The sequence below is a fragment of the Xenopus tropicalis genome, chromosome 9 (assembly GCF_000004195.4).
Source record: "Xenopus tropicalis strain Nigerian chromosome 9, UCB_Xtro_10.0, whole genome shotgun sequence".
In the NCBI taxonomy this organism is placed as follows: Eukaryota; Metazoa; Chordata; class Amphibia; order Anura; family Pipidae; genus Xenopus; species Xenopus tropicalis.
Window position 1 is genome coordinate 2,386,298 of NC_030685.2, and position 19,726 is coordinate 2,406,023.

At 54.3% G+C, this 19,726-nt stretch overlaps 2 protein-coding genes across 9 annotated transcripts; both read left to right on the forward strand.

Annotated features, from left to right (window-relative positions):
• Positions 1–383: 383 nt before the first annotated feature.
• nudt9 (nudix hydrolase 9) lies at positions 384–7,460 on the forward strand. Of its 8 annotated transcripts, none has more exons than XM_031892964.1 (9): positions 417–592; positions 2,496–2,586; positions 3,319–3,546; positions 3,643–3,738; positions 3,835–3,921; positions 4,903–5,014; positions 5,344–5,487; positions 6,867–6,951; positions 7,026–7,460. In XM_031892964.1, exons 2-9 carry the CDS (start codon positions 2,516–2,518, stop codon positions 7,169–7,171), a joined length of 969 nt encoding a protein of 322 aa, XP_031748824.1. In that variant the 5' UTR covers positions 417–592; positions 2,496–2,515; the 3' UTR covers positions 7,172–7,460. The 8 variants fall into 8 exon arrangements, with proteins under 8 accessions (XP_031748827.1, XP_031748824.1, XP_031748820.1 ...); XM_031892960.1 differs by having other exon boundaries at positions 485–592; positions 3,316–3,546; XM_031892961.1 differs by having other exon boundaries at positions 541–640; positions 3,316–3,546.
• A 2,670-nt stretch (positions 7,461–10,130) lies between these two features.
• On the forward strand, positions 10,131–19,313 carry gdpd3 (uncharacterized LOC100125107; the record flags this gene model as incomplete). Its single annotated transcript, NM_001103015.1, is given in 11 exon segments — positions 10,131–10,635; positions 11,812–11,967; positions 13,257–13,299; positions 13,576–13,711; positions 13,948–13,993; positions 14,175–14,293; positions 14,386–14,475; positions 14,569–14,702; positions 14,809–14,868; positions 17,842–17,893; positions 18,804–19,313. Coding segments are annotated over 10 exon segments (1,005 nt in total).
• Positions 19,314–19,726: the final 413 nt, after the last annotated feature.

Below are 19,726 nucleotides of genomic sequence, written 5' to 3' on the forward strand. Positions count from 1 at the left end.
TCCTTCAGCTGGCTGAGAAAAAAGCCAGTCACTGATTGGTTGCTATGGGTTACTGCCCACAGGCAAATTTGCCCTGTGTTAATGAGCCCTTAAGTGTTTCTGTCATATTTGCGACTTACCGCTACTCCTCCCAACTTTTCCCGCCTTCAGATCAGGTAAGCCATCCTGCTGAACGTAAAACTACAATACCCAGCATGCACTTGTGCGTCACCACGCCAACTGGTTGCCAGGACTGCACGTATAGCTGTTACGTCCGGGACGCTTCGCTAAGTAGGCGCCACACCCATTCCCAACTCAGTCACATGACATCACTAGCCCCGCCCCACCGCCTGCATTGTAGTAGCCGTGGGCGGGTCACCTGTCTGATTCCTGTAACCCTGAGGCGTGGCTCCGGGCTCTGCGTCCTGGGATACACATGCCTGTCCAATGACATTGCGCCTTTGTGTTTCACAAGGCGGGGCTCATGAGGAGTGAAAGGGTTTCTGGCCAATCGCCGCTCTCTATCAGTTATTGACTCCCAACACTGCCGAGTGGTCCCTGAAGGCGCTGTCAGTGAGGCAGTAACTTGACTCGTATCTGCCCTTCTCCTCAGGTAGGTACCGGCTCCGTGTGTAGGTCCCGTATCTGCCCTTCTCCTCAGGTAGGTACCGGCTCCGTGTGTAGGTAAGTAGCGGGCTGCTACAGCTGTTGCTGAACTACAGTTTTCCCAAGTGATGGGCAAGGGATGAGGTCCGGGGGGGTTTCTGGTTCTACTTCTAATCTGCCTAAAGCTCCCTGCCCCCTCCTGTATTGCTTGTTAGAGGATTCTGGGAGTTGTAGTTCAACTTCAAGTCCAGGGAGTATAGGGAACCTGGATCAGCTGCTCAGAAAGCAGCAAAGGGCCCCACCTATAGTGTATATACCCCAGGGCCCCACCTATAGTGTATATACCCCAGGGCCCCACCTATAGTGTATATACCCCAGGGCCCCACCTATAGTGTATATACCCCAGGGCCCCACCTATAGTGTATATACCCCAGGGCCCCACCTCTAGTGTATATACCCCAGGGCCCCACCTATAGTGTATATACCCCAGGGCCCCACCTCTAGTGTATATACCCCAGGGCCCCACCTCTAGTGTATATACCCCAGGGCCCCACCTCTAGTGTATATACCCCAGGGCCCCACCTCTAGTGTATATACCCCAGGGCCCCACCTATAGTGTATATACCCCAGGGCCCCACCTATAGTGTGTATATACCCCAGGGCCCCACCTATAGTGTATATACCCCAGGGCCCCACCTCTAGTGTATATACCCCAGGGCCCCACCTCTAGTGTATATACCCCAGGGCCCCACCTATAGTGTATATACCCCAGGGCCCCACCTCTAGTGTATATACCCCAGGGCCCCACCTCTAGTGTATATACCCCAGGGCCCCACCTATAGTGTATATACCCCGGGGCCCCACCTATAGTGTATATACCCCAGGGCCCCACCTCTAGTGTATATACCCCAGGGCCCCACCTCTAGTGTATATACCCCAGGGCCCCACCTCTAGTGTATATACCCCAGGGCCCCACCTATAGTGTATATACCCCAGGGCCCCACCTATAGTGTATATACCCCAGGGCCCACCTCTAGTGTATATACCCCAGGGCCCACCTCTAGTGTATATACCCCAGGGCCCACCTCTAGTGTATATACCCCAGGGCCCACCTCTAGTGTATATACCCCAGGGCCCACCTCTAGTGTATATACCCCGGGGCCCCACCTATAGTGTATATACCCCGGGGCCCCACCTATAGTGTATATACCCCGGGGCCCCACCTATAGTGTGTATATACCCCAGGGCCCCACCTATAGTGTGTATATACCCCAGGGCCCCACCTATAGTGTGTATATACCCCAGGGCCCCACCTATAGTGTATATACCCCAGGGCCCCACCTATAGTGTATATACCCCAGGGCCCACATGATGGCTGCTGTATGAGCAGTTCATTTAGGTGCCTGCTGCAGCCTCTGCTGATCACTGTGCAGCCATGCAGCCGGCTAATTAGCCAATCAGGATCTGTTTTATGGCCTGTAAGGCGCGGCTCCCTGTGGGAATAGGCCCCTCCCACATGAGAGGGGTGGGGCCTGCCTTATTTTTAGCCTGAAATGCAGACTTTCAGGTTAGTAGAGCAGAGGGAGAGCCACTGGGGGTGCCTGAGTACATACAGGGTGTGGCTAATATTAGTATTGGGGGGCATTGTTCTGCAGGGGTGGGGCCAGAGCATTGGGGGTGGTTACAGAGCTGGGAGTTGTACTGGGGGTTCCTTTGAGGGCAGTTAGATTTTGACTAAAGGAAAATTGCAGTTGGTCTTTTCCATCCTTGAAGCCACTGTCCTGTTGCTAAGTGAGCCCTAGCAACCTGACACAATAACAGGGAGCCCCGGGAGTTGTAGTTGCCCAGCAGCCGGGAGAGAGGGGCGGGGCTGTTTGCCATGTGACTGACAGATGGATTCCCCATTGCAGGGGCTGCTGCTGATTTGCGAATGTTGAGCCGCGTTCTGACTCGTGGAGCTGCCGCCGTATCCATCACTGCCGCCATTGCCGCCGTAGGCAGGTAGGTACCAACCAATGAGCTCTCAGTGTTACTGGGGCAGCTGCACTGCTGGTTCTGACTGTAAATGGCCCAGAAGCCAGCTGTTGGCAAGACTACATTTCCCATCATGCCCTGCACTCTTCTCTATCCATCACTGCTGCCCTTGCCGCCGTAGGCAGGTAGGTACCAACCAATGAGCTCTCAGTGTTACTGGGGCAGCTGCACTGCTGGTTCTGACTGTAAATGGCCCAGAAGCCAGCTGTTGGCAAGACTACATTTCCCATCATGCCCTGCACTCTTCTCTGTCCATCACTGCTGCCCTTGCCGCCGTAGGCAGGTAGGTACCAACCAATGAGCTCTCAGTGTTACTGGGGCAGCTGCACTGCTGGTTCTGACTGTAAATGGCCCAGAAGCCAGCTGTTGGCAAGACTACATTTCCCATCATGCCCTGCACTCTTCTCTATCCATCACTGCTGCCCTTGCCGCCGTAGGCAGGTAGGTACCAACCAATGAGCTCTCAGTGTTACTGGGGCAGCTGCACTGCTGGTTCTGACTGTAAATGGCCCAGAAGCCAGCTGTTGGCAAGACTACAGTTCCCATCATGCCCTGCACTCTTCTCTGCAGATCAGCTGGCCTTTGCTATACTGAGTCAGAACCAGCAGTGCAGAGGCAAGTACAGTAGAGATGAGAGGTAGGTACACGCCCCCCCACCCACCATTAATGTTCCAATCATTTCCTCCTATTTTCCAGCAGCTTCCTGTACTACCGCTGGTTCCGCCCCTCCGGCTCCTCCCCTGCGGGTTCCATGGCCGCCGCCCATGCCAAGGCTCTCACCTCCCCGTACCCTGGGTCCCAGGTGCAGCGCCGTCCTGTCCCCCCGGAGAAGATCAGTTGGGCGGCGGATTGGCCGGAATATGATCCTGTGGATTATACCGCCCCCTACGTGCTGACCAACCCCCCATGGGCAGATCCACTATTGGGGTGAGACTTGTGTCATTTCCTGTCAGTGTAAGGCAGCTCTGTGATTGGGTGTGGGCGGAACCTCCTGGGCGTGTCTCACTCTGATTGGTATTACAGGAGTGAAGGCTTCTCCCCCCAATTCAATGCCCTGGATGGCGCCGTGCAGAGAGAGAGCCTACAGGGCACCTACAGCGTGGTGGGCGGGGTCCCCAGGTAAGCAGGGCGGCCCCAAGGGATTCTGGGACCTTACATTGCATCTTTCATCTGATTGGTGCTTCCAGATTTTCACAATTTATTCTGTTGCTTTAGGAACCCTGTGGGTCGGACTGGGGTTAAAGGAAGGGGACTGCTGGGGCGGTGGGGCCCTAACCACGCGGCCGACCCACTTATAACAAGGTGATGCTTTATTCCTATTGGCTCCTCCCCTTCTAGCGCCCCCTGGCTTCTCTTGCTATGTACTGCACTCTCTGGCCCCTCCCCTCCTAGCGCCCCCTGGCTTCTTTTGCTATGTACTGCAATCTCTGTTCTGTTTCCTACAGGCCCCTCCCCTCCTAGTGCCCCCTGGCTTCTCATGCTATGTACTGCACTCTCTGTTCTGTTTCCTATAGGCCCCTCCCCTCCTAGCGCCCCCTGGCTTCTCATGCTATGTACTGCACTCTCTGTTCTGTTTCCTACAGGCCCCTCCCCTCCTAATGCCCCCTGGCTTCTCATGCTATGTACTGCACTCTCTGTTCTGTTTCCTACAGGCCCCTCCCCTCCTAATGCCCCCTGGCTTCTCTTGCTATGTACTGCACTCTCTGTTCTGTTTGCTACAGGCCCCTCCCCTCCTAGCGCCCCCTGGCTTCTCTTGCTATGTACTGCACTCTCTGTTCTGTTTCCTACAGGCCCCTCCCCTCCTAGCGCCCCCTGGCTTCTCTTGCTATGTACTGCACTCTCTGTTCTGTTTCCTATAGGCCCCTCCCCTCCTAGCGCCCCCTGGCTTCTCATGCTATGTACTGCACTCTCTGTTCTGTTTCCTATAGGCCCCTCCCCTCCTAGCGCCCCCTGGCTTCTCTTGCTATGTACTGCACTCTCTGTTCTGTTTCCTACAGGCCCCTCCTAGCGCCCCCTGGCTTCTCTTGATATGTACTGCACTCTCTGTTCTGTTTCCTATAGGCCCCTCCCCTCCTAGCGCCCCCTGGCTTCTCATGCTATGTACTGCACTCTCTGTTCTGTTTCCTATAGGCCCCTCCCCTCCTAGCGCCCCCTGGCTTCTCATGCTATGTACTGCACTCTCTGTTCTGTTTCCTACAGACCACCCCCCCCCCCCGCCTGGTTATTTGCCCTTTCCTTCACTCCCTTCTGCCGGGCTCACTCGTTACTTCCTGTTCTGTTTAGGTGGAAACAGGACTCTGATGGCCGCCGGGTGACGGATAAAGGCACCGGGAAGCCAATTCTGCAGTTTGTCGCTATACAGAGAAAAGACTGCGGCCAGTGGGCCATCCCTGGGGTGAGTAGCCCCACCCATCTGTCCCCGACTTGTGCTTCCTGGGTGCAGTTGTCACAGTAGCCAATCAGTTGTGCAGTTCTGCAGCCGCACTCCAACCCCAGGGATCATTGGTTCTGACACGGTTCATTGTTGCCCAGGTGACACCCAGTTGGGGCAGATTCCATGGGGAGCTGTGTTACTGCAGTGCAGATTATGTTGGTGATACTCAGCGCTGCGTAATGAGCTGCACATGTGCCTGGGCCCATAGCGCCCCCATCAGGTATTACCGAGTGTTTCCTGCAGCTAGGGGGCGCAGTCAGGGGTGTGTATTAACCGTTTCTGTACCGCAGGGCATGGTGGATCCGGGAGAGCTGGTGAGTGCCACGCTGCACAGGGAGTTCTGTGAGGAGGCGCTCAACTCCCTGGAGGGCTCGGGGGATCAGAGTGAGAGTGAGAAGAAAATCCAGGAGCTTTTCTCCCAGGAGCACTTGCTGGTAGGGGGGCAGGAACGTACATACACACACTGATATAGCTCCCCCTTCTGGCTGAATTACACTGAGTGGTGGGGGGGGTGATATACAAACACTGATATAGTGCCCCCTTCTGGCTGTATCACATGGGGGGGGGGGGCAGGGAGGTACATACACACATCCAGAAGGGGGCACTATATCAGTGTGTGTATGTACCTCCCTGCCCCCCCCCCCCATGTGATACAGCCAGAAGGGGGCACTATATCAGTGTTTGTATGTAGCCCCCCCAGTGTGATACAGCCAGAAGGGGGCACTATATCAGTGTGTGTATGTAGCCCCCCCCCCAGTGTGATACAGCCAGAGGGGGTGCTATATCAGTGTGTGTTTGTACCCCCCCAGTGTGTGTAGGTATCTCCCTGCCCCCCCCATGTGATACATCCAGAAGGGGGCACTATATCAGTGTATCACATGGGGGGGGCAGGGAGATACCTACACACACTGGGGGGGTACAAACACACACTGATATAGCACCCCCTCTGGCTGTATCACACTGGGGGGGGGCTACATACACACACTGATATAGTGCCCCCCTCTGGCTGTATCACACTGAGGGGGGCTACATACACACACTGATATAGTGCCCCCTCTGGCTGTATCACACTGGGGGGCTACATACACACACTGATATAGTACCCCCCTCTGGCTTATCACACTGGGGGGGGCTACATACACACACTGATATAGTGCCCCCTTCTGGCTGTATCACACTGGGGGGGGCTACATACACACACTGATATAGTGCCCCCCTCTGGCTTATCACACTGGGGGGGCTACATACACACACTGATATAGTGCCCCCTTCTGGCTGTATCACACTGGGGGGGCTACATACACACACTGATATAGTGCCCCCTTCTGGCTGTATCACACTGGGGGGGCTACATACACACACTGATATAGTGCCCCCCTCTGGCTTATCACACTGGGGGGGGCTACATACACACACTGATATAGTGCCCCCTTCTGGCTGTATCACACTGGGGGGGCTACATACACACACTGATATAGTGCCCCCTTCTGGCTGTATCACACTGGGGGGGCTACATACACACACTGATATAGCGCCCCCTTCTGGCTGTATCACACTGGGGGGGCTACATACACACACTGATATAGTGCCCCCTTCTGGCTGAATCACACTGAGGGTGGGGGGGGGGTACATACACACACTGATATAGTGCCCCCTTCTGGCTGAATCACACTGAGGGTGGGGGGGGCTACATACACACACTGATATAGAGCCCCCATCTGACTGTATCACACTGGGGGGGGGGGGGGGGGGGTACATACACACAAGGGTACAGCGCCCCCATCTGGCTGAATGGCACATCCCGCTGTTGCAGATATACAGGGGGTACGTGGACGACCCGCGGAACACAGACAACTCATGGATGGAGACCCAGGCTGTGAATTACCACGATGAGACAGGTAGGGGGCGCCCTACAGTGGGGGGGGTATCGCTGTTCTCTCTCTGGGCACTGACGCCCCGTTTCTCTCCCCAGGGCACCTCCTCAGTCAGATACGCTTGGAAGCCGGGGACGATGCCGGGAAGGTACAGTGGGTGGATGTGAGCGGGGACTGTAGTCTCTATGCCAACCATGCCAGGTTCATCCACATCCTGGCACAGAAGCGGGGGGCACACTGGTAATAATGGGCGGGACAAGAGTGGCTATGAGCCCGCCCCCAATGTAATGCCAGCGAGGAGACTGGCAGCTGCTGATACAGGAATGGCCCTGCCCACTGGGCACCCAGCACCCTATGCACTGAGAGACTGTACTGCCAGTGGGTAGAAAGGCGCCCCCTACTGGCCTGTAATGTACAGTACTGCTAGTGGGAACAAGGGCGCCCCTACTGGCCTGTAATGTACAGTACTGCTAGTGGGTACACGGGCGCCCCCTACTGGCCTGTTATGTGCAATAAAGTGATGTTCAACTGTTCCTATGTGTGTGCGACCAATAATTCTTCCCCTAGGCAGAGTATGAACTCTCCCCTTATTCCTCTATATGTACCCCCCCCATATTCTTGTATATATACCCCCCCAATATTCCTGTATATATACCCCCCCAATATTTCTGTATATATACCCCCCCCAATATTCCTTTTTATGTACCCCCCATATTCCTGGATATGTACCCCCCCCAATATTCCTGTATATGTAACCTCCCCCCCCTGCTGTGGTTCTTGTAGTTTCACATTTGAAGCCATTAGTGCTTAGTACTTACCCCCCCAACACTCATGGGATTGGATCACTGTCAGTAGGAGGAGCCATACAGACACTCCCCTTTGGGCCCCAGTCATACTGAGAGCGCAGAACTCATGATGGAACCACAGAGTCACAATCTGCTCCCCGCAGGGGAACATGACCCCTATTGCCCAACAGTCCCAGTGTGGGGGGGGGGGTGCGGGGTGACTGTTACCCCAATGTTTCTATATATCTGTAACCTTGTTATGGGCTAAGGGGGCCCAGCCTGAAGGCCAGTTAGGGGGGGATTTGGGGTGAGTGCTTATTTGTGCCCTGGGTACCCCTGGAACTATAGCGGGGTGACTGTTACCCCAATGTTTCTATATATCTGTAACCTTGTTATGGGCTAAGGGGGCCCAGCCTGAAGGCCAGTTAGGGGGGGATTTGGGGTGAGTGCTTATTTGTGCCCTGGGTACCCCTGGAACTATAGCAGGGTGACTGTTACCCCAATGTTTCTATATATCTGTAACCTTGTTATGGGCTAAGGGGGCCCAGCCTGAAGGCCAGTTAGGGGGGATTTGGGGGCTTATTTGTGCCCTGGGTACCCCTGGAACTATAGCGGGGTGACTGTTACCCCAATGTTTCTATATATCTGTAACCTTGTTATGGGCTAAGGGGGCCCAGCCTGAAGGCCAGTTAGGGGGGGATTTGGGGTGAGTGCTTATTTGTGCCCTGGGTACCCCTGGAACTATAGCAGGGTGACTGTTACCCCAATGTTTCTATATATCTGTAACCTTGTTATGGGCTAAGGGGGCCCAGCCTGAAGGCCAGTTAGGGGGGGATTTGGGGTGCTTATTTGTGCCCTGGGTACCCCTGGAACTATAGCGGGGTGACTGTTACCCCAATGTTTCTATATATCTGTAACCTTGTTATGGGCTAAGGGGGCCCAGCCTGAAGGCCAGTTAGGGAGGGATTTGGGGTGAGTGCTTATTTGTGCCCTGGGTACCCCTGGAACTATAGCGGGGTGACTGTTACCCCAATGTTTCTATATATCTGTAACCTTGTTATGGGCTAAGGGGGCCCAGCCTGAAGGCCAGTTAGGGGGGGATTTGGGGTGAGTGCTTGTTTGTGCCCTGGGTACCCCTGGAACTATAGCGGGGTGACTGTTACCCCAATGTTTCTATATATCTGTAACCTTGTTATGGGCTAAGGGGGCCCAGCCTGAAGGCCAGTTAGGGGGGGATTTGGGGTGAGTGCTTATTTGTGCCCTGGGTACCCCTGGAACTATAGCAGGGTGACTGTTACCCCAATGTTTCTATATATCTGTAACCTTGTTATGGGCTAAGGGGGCCCAGCCTGAAGGCCAGTTAGGGGGGGATTTGGGGGCTTATTTGTGCCCTGGGTACCCCTGGAACTATAGCGGGGTGACTGTTACCCCAATGTTTCTATATATCTGTAACCTTGTTATGGGCTAAGGGGGCCCAGCCTGAAGGCCAGTTAGGGGGGGATTTGGGGGCTTATTTGTGCCCTGGGTACCCCTGGAACTATAGCAGGGTGACTGTTACCCCAATGTTTCTATATATCTGTAACCTTGTTATGGGCTAAGGGGGCCCAGCCTGAAGGCCAGTTAGGGGGGGATTTGGGGTGCTTATTTGTGCCCTGGGTACCCCTGGAACTATAGCGGGGTGACTGTTACCCCAATGTTTCTATATATCTGTAACCTTGTTATGGGCTAAGGGGGCCCAGCCTGAAGGCCAGTTAGGGGGGGATTTGGGGTGAGTGCTTATTTGTGCCCTGGGTACCCCTGGAACTATAGCGGGGTGACTGTTACCCCAATGTTTCTATATATCTGTAACCTTGTTATGGGCTAAGGGGGCCCAGCCTGAAGGCCAGTTAGGGGGGGATTTGGGGTGAGTGGGTATTTGTGCCCTGGGTACCCCTGGAACTATAGCAGGGTGACTGTTACCCCAATGTTTCTATATATCTGTAACCTTGTTATGGGCTAAGGGGGCCCAGCCTGAAGGCCAGTTAGGGGGGGATTTGGGGTGAGTGCTTATTTGTGCCCTGGGTACCCCTGGAACTATAGCGGGGTGACTGTTACCCCAATGTTTCTATATATCTGTAACCTTGTTATGGGCTAAGGGGGCCCAGCCTGAAGGCCAGTTAGGGGGAGATTTTGGGGTTATCTCCTTACTGTTGCGGATGTGCCATACCCAGAAGTCCTGTTCCTGCCCAGTAGCCGGTTTGCTATTTGCCCCATGCAGTGGCAGTATGAGAGGAGGAATGGGCTGGAACAGGTGCAGGACTGTGGCCAAACTGGTTTGGTCCCCTGTGAGCACACGTGGGGCAGGTAGGTACCTGCACAGGAATGTACATGGGTGTGGGTTTGTTTACACAGAGATAACAAGATACCGCCCTCCCTGCCCGACTCTCAGCCACAAGGTGCTAATCCTGTGTGAGAGGGACCCCCGCACCGGGCACAGGGGGAGAGATAAGGGGCACATCCCTAATCCTACTCCTACACAGAATGTGTTTGTGTTCTGGTTGGATCCATTAACCCTTTATGCTCTGGGTGAGGTTACAAAGTGCTGACTGTCAGCTCCTTGCCCTGCTGACTGGTCACAATCCTTTGCACGGGGAGACAATGGGGGCAGAGTCACGGCAGAACCGGACCACCACGTAACCCTCATTACTGGAAAACCTGGGGAACTGAAACTGGGATTAACTGGGAGGTTCTGCTGGAGTTCTGAGTTATATGAGATGGAGCGGTGCCGGGTCGCCGAGGAACGGGTCGTGTCACTAGGCACCTGTTGTACTGTGCCAAAGTACTAACCGCATCACTGGAGCAAGGCGCTGGCGCTGTGCCACCCTGAGCTGCAGGGAACAAAGGTCCAACTGCACCCACTGCCACTGGGAACCCAAGGTGCTGGGTGAGTGGGAAAAGGGGGATGCCAGGAGCTGGGTGAGTGGGGAAAGGGGGATGCCAGGAGCTGGGTAATGGGCAGGGGGCAAGGTGGGTGCTGCAGGCTGGGTGGTTGGTGGGTGCTGCAGGCAGGGAAGGGGGGCAGGGGGCAAGGTGTGTGCTGCAGGCAGGAAGGTTGGTGGGTGCTGCAGGCAGGGAGGTTGGTGGGTGCTGCAGGCAGGGAGGTTGGTGGGTGCTGCAGGCAGGGAGGGGAGGCAGGGAGGTTGGTGGGTGCTGCAGGCAGGGAGGTTGGTGGGTGCTGCAGGCAGGGAGGTTGGTGGGTGCTGCAGGCAGGGAGGGGAGGCAGGGAGGTTGGTGGGTGCTGCAGGCAGGGAGGTTGGTGGGTGCTGCAGGGAGGGGAGGCAGGGAGGTTGGTGGGTGCTGCAGGTTGGTGGGTGCTGCAGGCAGGGAGGGAGGTGTGTGCTGCAGGCAGGGAGGGAGGTGGGTGCTGCAGGTTGGGAGGTTGGTGGGTGCTGCAGGCAGGGAGGTTGGTGGGTGCCGCAGGCAGGGAGGGGAGGTAGGTGGGTGCCGCAGGCAGGGAGGTTGGTGGGTGCCGCAGGCAGGGAGGGGAGGTAGGTGGGTGCCGCAGGGAGGTAGGTGGGTGCTGCAAGCAGGGAGGGGAGGCAGGGAGGTAGGTGGGTGCCGCAGGCAGGGAGGTTGGTGGGTGCTGCAGGCAGGGAGGTTGGTGGGTGCCGCAGGCAGGGAGGTAGGTGGGTGCCGCAGGCAGGGAGGTTGGTGGGTGCCGCAGGCAGGGAGGTAGGTGGGTGCCGCAGGCAGGGAGGTAGGTGGGTGCCGCAGGCAGGGAGGTAGGTGGGTGCCGCAGGCAGGGAGGTAGGTGGGTGCCGCAGGCAGGGAGGTAGGTGGGTGCTGCAGGCAGGGAGGGGATCAGTAGGAGGGGGGTCGGACAGTCGGTTTTGATTTCAGTTGAATCCCGTTTATCCCACTCTCCCTCTGTCTCTGCTGCTGAGTCCCCCTCCCATGATTCCCTCCCCCTCCCATGATTCCCTCCCCCTCCCATCACTTATTCCTCATATCTCTCATTCATTTATTCTCATGAATTCACATTCCCGCCCCTTCTCTGTTTTACTGCCAGACACTAATTATACATTATGAGTAATTAAGTAATTGATTGATTTACTCCCAGGCACCTCTCTGCCCGCCATGCGCTCACCTCTCTATTATCTGCTCCCTGTTATGGGGGGCTACGCAGTCACCTCCTATTATCTGCTCAAGAACCCCCACCTCCTCCACAAGAAGAAAAAATTACCCTTCTACTGCCGGCACATCTCCCACAGAGGGGGTAAGTACCTTCCTACACCGTCTATGTCTCTGCAGTGACTGCTAATATCCTTATCATTTACAGTAGGGGGTTCATTATCCCTTAGGGCTCTGGTACACGGGGAGATTAGTCGCCCGCGGCAAAACTCCCTGCTCGCGGGCGACTAATCTCCCCGAGTTGCCTTCCCCCTGCCATCCCACCGGCGAACATGTAAGTCGCCGGCGGGATGGCAGACGCGGCGCCGCGATTTTGCGCAAATCGCCGAAAAAGACTCGCGAGGCTTTTTCGGCGATTTCCCGAAATCATCCCACCGGCGACTTACATGTTCGCCGGTGGGATGGCAGGGGGAAGGCAACTCGGGGAGATTAGTCGCCCGCGAGCAGGGAGTTTTGCCGCGGGCGACTAATCTCCCCGTGTACCAGAGCCCTTATAATACATGAGTGATACTCAGAGTTCCCTGTATAACTCAGCCTGCAGCCTTGTGCCTTTATATGGGCACAGAACCCCTCAGTGACTGCTAATATCCTTATCATTTACAGTAGGGGGTACATTATCCCTTATAATACATGAGTGATACTCAGAGTTCCCTGTATAACTCAGCCTGCAGCCTTGTGCCTTTATATGGGCACAGAACCCCTCAGTGACTGCTAATATCCTTATCATTTACAGTAGGGGGTACATTATCCCTTATAATACATGAGTGATACTCAGAGTTCCCTGTATAACTCAGCCTGCAGCCTTGTGCCTTTATATGGGGGGCACAGAACCCCTCAGTGACTGCTAATATCCTTATCATTTACAGTAGGGGGTACATTATCCCTTATAATACATGAGTGATACTCAGAGTTCCCTGTATAACTCAGCCTGCAGCCTTGTGCCTTTATATGGGGGGCACAGAACCCCTCAGTGACTGCTAATATCCTTATCATTTACAGTAGGGGGTACATTATCCCTTATAATACATGAGTGATACTCAGAGTTCCCTGTATAACTCAGCCTGCAGCCTTGTGCCTTTATATGGGGGGCACAGAACCCCTCAGTGACTGCTAATATCCTTATCATTTACAGTAGGGGGGTACATTATCCCCTAGTAGGCTGTTTGAAAGGAGCCCCATATTTTGGCTGTCAGGGAATTGTGGGATTTGTAGTTCTGGTTGGACAATACTGTTCCATCTGGTTCGGTTCTAGTTGAGGCAGGAATCAGGGATTGATTTTACAATCTAGGTGGGCGGGCCCTTCCTGGCAGAAGTGGGAGGGACTGACAGACATTGATGTGCAGATGAATTAACCCCTTCCCCTCTGCATCCCAGGAGCAGGCGAGAGAATAGAGAACACCCTGGAGGCTTTTGACAAGTAAGTCATTTCTGTGCATAAGGATTGCAAGGGTTAAGGGCCAATATAGATATTAGTAGGTAAGTAGAGGCCCTGGGGTGTCACTATGCCATTAAGCAGTTAATTAGAGCACTGGGACCCCACTGACAAATGCCCATAGGGGGGAGAGTCTGACAGGCCTTGGTTGGGGGATTCAATCCCACAGTTACTGGTACCAGGATCCTCGGGGGCGGGGGGAATGGGGATCACATGGGGAAACTGCCTTGTAATTGGCTGGCTGGATCTCTTCCCACACAGTGCCATGTCCAATCACACAGACCTCCTGGAGCTCGACTGCCACATCACCAAGGATGGGAAAGTGGTGGTCTCCCATGACCTGAACTTGCTGAGGCAGACGGGGCATGATGTCAGCATCTGTGACATCACATACGAGGTAATGATGTCATCGATTCACTGTGGCCACACCCATTTCTCCCACTTTTCCTACAGCCACTGCTCTGTGCTCCCCACATTATCCCTGTCCATAGAAAGCTCAGTATTGTGACTGCCCTTACAACTAAGAACCCCTCTTGTGCTGATGGTGAGACCTCCCTTCCTCCTGTCACCCTGTACCCAGTGCATTGATATATATGTTTATTATACCCCACATTGCTGCTTGTGTCCCCCCAGGAGCTGCCACTCTACAGAGAACATCTGGAGGTCACCTTCTTCCCAGGTAGGTACCTGCCCCTCCCTGGATTAAAGGGGAAGCACACCTAAAAGGCAATTAGGCCACATTATATAAACGGATCTGTTCCATTGGGGGGGGGGGTAAAAAGCAGAGACTGATCCAGAGGGAAAAGCCACTGGGCTCCCAGGGGCAGGTCGCTGCATGAACTTGTTGTTGCCCCCTGCAGGGCATTACTCGTCGGGCAGTGACCGGCGGTTCCCACTGCTGGAGGAGGTGTTCCAGAGGTTCCCCCATATGCCCATTAACGTGGAGATCAAGGAGGAGACCCCTGAACTGGTTAAAAAGGTAAGTCTGGGGGCAACTGGGGGATAGGGCTACAGGTGCCTCTTGCCCCATGGGCCCCAATAGAACCTGAATGGGATTTGTTGCCTTTCAAGGTGTCGGATCTGGTTAAACGGTACCAGCGCTCAGAGAGAACCATCTGGGCCAGTGAAAAGGATCCAGTTATGAAACTGTGCCAGGAGGAGGTAAATATGCCCCCCCCTTGCCTCCCCCTATAACCCTCACTGCCGCCCCCCCCCCCCCGAATTTCCCCCTCTTTAACCCTCACTTCTCTGCAGAATCCTGACATGCCAATCATGTTTACCGCACGGCGGGGTTTGATGTTGCTCCTCCTCTTTTACACTGGGCTCCTCCCCTTTGTGCCTTTGCGGGAGTCTGTGCTGGAGACCTACATGCCGTCTATTATAAACAGGTGAGTGGTTGCACCCCCATAATACAGAAGCCAGGCAGCACCCCCCTCGATACACAGAACTATATACAGGATTCTGCACTGACTCCGCCCACATTTCCCCCCACAGAACCTACTTCCCCCACAGCCGAATCATGAGAAATCGCTTTCTGGTCTTTCTGCAGGAAAAGTGAGTTTGTACGGAGGCTGCGACCCCCAACTTTTATACATATTCCTACTCAATAGGGGTCAGTGACAGTAGGGCAAGATGGAGAAAGTAGGGCAAGATGGAGAAAGTAGGGCAAGATGGAGACAGTAGGGCAAGATGGAGACAGTAGGGCAAGATGGAGACAGTAGGGCAAGATGGGGACAGTAGGGCAAGATGGAGACAGTAGGGCAAGATGGGGACAGTAGGGCAAGATGGAGACAGTAGGGCAAGATGGAGACAGTAGGACAAGATGGAGACAGTAGGGCAAGATGGGGACAGTAGGGCAAGATGGAGACAGTAGGGCAAGATGGGGACAGTAGGGCAAGAGGGAGACAGTAGGACAAGATGGAGAAAGTAGGGCAAGATGGAGACAGTAGGGCAAGATGGAGAAAGTAGGGCAAGATGGAGACAGTAGGGCAAGATGGAGACAGTAGGGCAAGAGGGAGACAGTAGGACAAGAGGGAGACAGTAGGACAAGATGAGGACAGTAGGGCAAGATGGGGACAGTAGGGCAAGATGGGGACAGTAGGGCAAGATGGGGACAGTAGGGCAAGATGGAGACAGTAGGGCAAGATGGGGACAGTAGGGCAAGATGGGGACAGTAGGACAAGATGGAGACAGTAGGACAAGATGGGGACAGTAGGGCAAGATGGAGACAGTAGGACAAGATGGGGACAGTAGGGCAAGATGGAGACAGTAGGACAAGATGGAGACAGTAGGGCAAGATGGGGACAGTAGGGCAAGATGGGGACAGTAGGGCAAGATGGGGACAGTAGGGCAAGATGAGGACAGTAGGGCAAGATGGAGACAGTAGGGCAAGATGGGGACAGTAGGACAAGATGGAGACAGTAGGACAAGATGGAGACAGTAGGACAAGATGGAGACAGTAGGGCAAGATGGGGACAGTAGGGCAAGATGGAGACAGTAGGGCAAGATGGAGACAGTAGGACAAGATGGAGACAGTAGGGCAAGATGGAGACAGTAGGGCAAGATGGGGACAGTAGGGCAAGATGGGGACAGTAGGGCAAGATGGAGACAGTAGGACAAGATGGAGACAGTAGGGCAAGATGGAGACAGTAGGACAAGATGGGGACAGTAGGGCAAGATGGGGACAGTAGGGCAAGATGGGGACAGTAGGGCAAGATGAGGACAGTAGGGCAAGATGGAGACAGTAGGGCAAGATGGGGACAGTAGGACAAGATGGAGACAGTAGGACAAGATGGAGACAGTAGGACAAGATGGAGACAGTAGGGCAAGATGGGGACAGTAGGGCAAGATGGAGACAGTAGGGCAAGATGGGGACAGTAGGACAAGATGGAGACAGTAGGGCAAGATGGGGACAGTAGGGCAAGATGGAGACAGTAGGGCAAGATGGGGACAGTAGGACAAGATGGGGACAGTAGGGCAAGATGGGGACAGTAGGGCAAGATGGGGACAGTAGGGCAAGATGGAGACAGTAGGACAAGATGGAGACAGTAGGGCAAGATGGAGACAGTAGGACAAGATGGGGACAGTAGGGCAAGATGGGGACAGTAGGGCAAGATGGGGACAGTAGGGCAAGATGAGGACAGTAGGGCAAGATGGAGACAGTAGGGCAAGATGGGGACAGTAGGACAAGATGGAGACAGTAGGACAAGATGGAGACAGTAGGACAAGATGGAGACAGTAGGGCAAGATGGGGACAGTAGGGCAAGATGGAGACAGTAGGGCAAGATGGGGACAGTAGGACAAGATGGAGACAGTAGGACAAGATGGAGACAGTAGGGCAAGATGGGGACAGTAGGGCAAGATGAGGACAGTAGGACAAGATGGAGACAGTAGGACAAGATGGGGACAGTAGGGCAAGATGGGGACAGTAGGGCAAGATGGGGACAGTAGGGCAAGATGGGGACAGTAGGGCAAGATGGAGACAGTAGGGCAAGATGGGGACAGTAGGGCAAGATGGGGACAGTAGGGCAAGATGGAGACAGTAGGGCAAGATGGGGACAGTAGGGCAAGATGGGGACAGTAGGGCAAGATGGGGACAGTAGGGCAAGATGGGGACAGTAGGGCAAGATGGAGTTAGTAGGACAAGCCAAGACCAGTAGAATGATATGGAGACAGTAAAGAATGGATATAAGGGATATATTAGGGCAAGATGGAGACAATAGGGCAAGATGGGGACAGTAGGGCAAGATGGGGACAGTAGGGCAAGATGGGGACAGTAGGGCAAGATGGGGACAGTAGGGCAAGATGGAGACAGCAGGGCAAGATGGAGACAGTAGGGCAAGATGGAGACAGTAGGGCAAGATGGGGACAGTAGGGCAAGATGGGGACAGCAGGGCAAGATGGGGACAGTAGGGCAAGATGGAGACAGTAGGGCAAGATGGGGACAGTAGGGCAAGATGGAGACAGTAGGGCAAGATGGAGACAGTAGGGCAAGATGGAGACAGTAGGGCAAGATGGAGACAGTAGGGCAAGATGGAGACAGTAGGGCAAGATGGAGACAGTAGGGCAAGATGGAGACAGTAGGGCAAGATGGGGACAGTAGGGCAAGATGGGGACAGTAGGGCAAGATGGGGACAGTAGGGCAAGATGGAGACAGTAGGGCAAGATGGAGACAGTAGGGCAAGATGGGGACAGTAGGGCAAGATGGGGACAGTAGGGCAAGATGGAGACAGTTGGTTGCCATTTCTACACTAGGGTGGAACAGAAACAAAAAGGCAAGATACAGACAATAGGGAAGGATGGTGAGAGCAGAGGGGCAATAGAGTGAGTTGGACTTTATGTCAGTGTTGCCCTTTGCCTGTTGTTGGAATAGCAATGCTGAATATCACGGGCTGCTAGGGAATCATGGGAATAGGTTCATGGGCCAAATGTGGGACAGTTCTACATTATATAGATAATAAGCCTCACAAGGAATGTTCTGCACAACAGGCCCCGGGCCCCTCACATACACCTTGTCTTCTGTTCCAGATTAATGATGAGAAAAGGTCTCTTCCAGCACCTCCAGGCAAGAGGGATCCAGGTAATATGGGTCTGTGGCCACGTGGCTGTGGGGCAGGTCAGGGAGTGGCTTATACTAGTCAGAAGGTTCTGGGAGTGGCTCTGAGTAGTCAGAAGGTTCTGGGAGTGACCCAGTAGAAAGAAGGTTCTGGGAGTGACGCAGTAGTAAGAAGGTTCTGGGAGTGACGCAGTAGTAAGAAAGTTCTGGGAGGGACCCAGTTGAAAGAAGGTTCTGGGAGGGACCCAGTTGAAAGAAGGTTCTGGGAGGGACCCAGTTGAAAGAAGGTTCTGGGAGGGACCCAGTTGAAAGAAGGTTCTGGGAGGGACCCAGTTGAAAGAAGGTTCTGGGAGGGACCCAGTTGAAAGAAGGTTCTGGGAGGGACCCAGTTGAAAGTAGGTTCTGGGAGGGACCCAGTTGAAAGAAGGTTCTGGGAGGGACCCAGTTGAAAGAAGGTTCTGGGAGGGACCCAGTTGAAAGTAGGTTCTGGGAGGGACCCAGTTGAAAGAAGGTTCTGGGAGGGACCCAGTTGAAAGAAGGTTCTGGGAGGGACCCAGTTGAAAGAAGGTTCTGGGAGGGACCCAGTTGAAAGAAGGTTCTGGGAGGGACCCAGTTGAAAGAAGGTTCTGGGAGGGACCCAGTTGAAAGAAGGTTCTGGGAGGGACCCAGTTGAAAGTAGGTTCTGGGAGGGACCCAGTTGAAAGTAGGTTCTGGGAGGGACCCAGTTGAAAGAAGGTTCTGGGAGGGACCCAGTTGAAAGAAGGTTCTGGGAGGGACCCAGTTGAAAGAAGGTTCTGGGAGGGACCCAGTTGAAAGAAGGTTCTGGGAGGGACCCAGTTGAAAGAAGGTTCTGGGAGTGAACCCAGGAGTGGGAAGGTTTTAGGACTGGCTCAGGACTGTGCAGGTTCCCTACTGACCCCCGGTTCTGTTCCAGGTGTATCTCTGGGTTCTAAACCAAGACAGTGACTACCAGAGAGCGTTGGAGAGCGGCGCAGACGGCATCATGACCGATTACCCCTCCAAACTGCGCTGCTTCCTGCAGAGACACGAGGGGGCTCAGAGGGCCGGGAGTGGGGCCCGGGGCCCTGTAACTGCTGACAGGCAGGGCAGCTCCTACTGAGTGGGAACCGGCAGTGCACTAGTCATGTGACCTTACTGCGCCGCAACTGGTGGTCTCTGAGCCTGGGGTTCGACTGGCAAAGCCTCTGGGGTGTGAGCCAATCCCAGACCTTCTGCTTCACACGGATACAGAACCCCCCCGTCCTGATGGCAAGTGGGGTAAATTGGAAGCACTTTCCTGGCCACTCAGAAATGCTTAGGACCCCCCAGAATGGGCGTGGCCAATGGCCCCATGTTCGTCCCATAAAAAGGAAAGAAAATGTTTGAATGTGATTTTTATTAAATAAACACAATTAAATTACATATATATATATACAGTATATATGTGTGTCATAATCTCACTTTGTCTTGTCCTTTCTGGGCTTGGGACCTGCCATATTGATTGTTACTAAATCTAAAAATACCAGCTCTTACCACTAGGTGGCACTCACCCCCCACTCTCCTGTGCTGCTCATTCTACTAAAAGCATGTTCTGTTAGCAAAGGGAAGCTCCTCCCTGACTGTCCCTGCCCCCTTCCCGAGGATTGGCTCATAATAGAATGAGGATGTGCAGTAAGTAGGGATAATGTACCCCCTACTGTAAATGATAAGGATGGCATTTGGGAAGGCAATAAGCCCCTGTGCTGGGGTATCACACTCCTGGGGCATTCTGGGAAGGAAGCTCTCTCACCTGGGGCATTCTGGAAAGGAAGCTCTCTCACCTGGGGCATTCTGGAAAGGAAGCTCTCTCACCTGGGG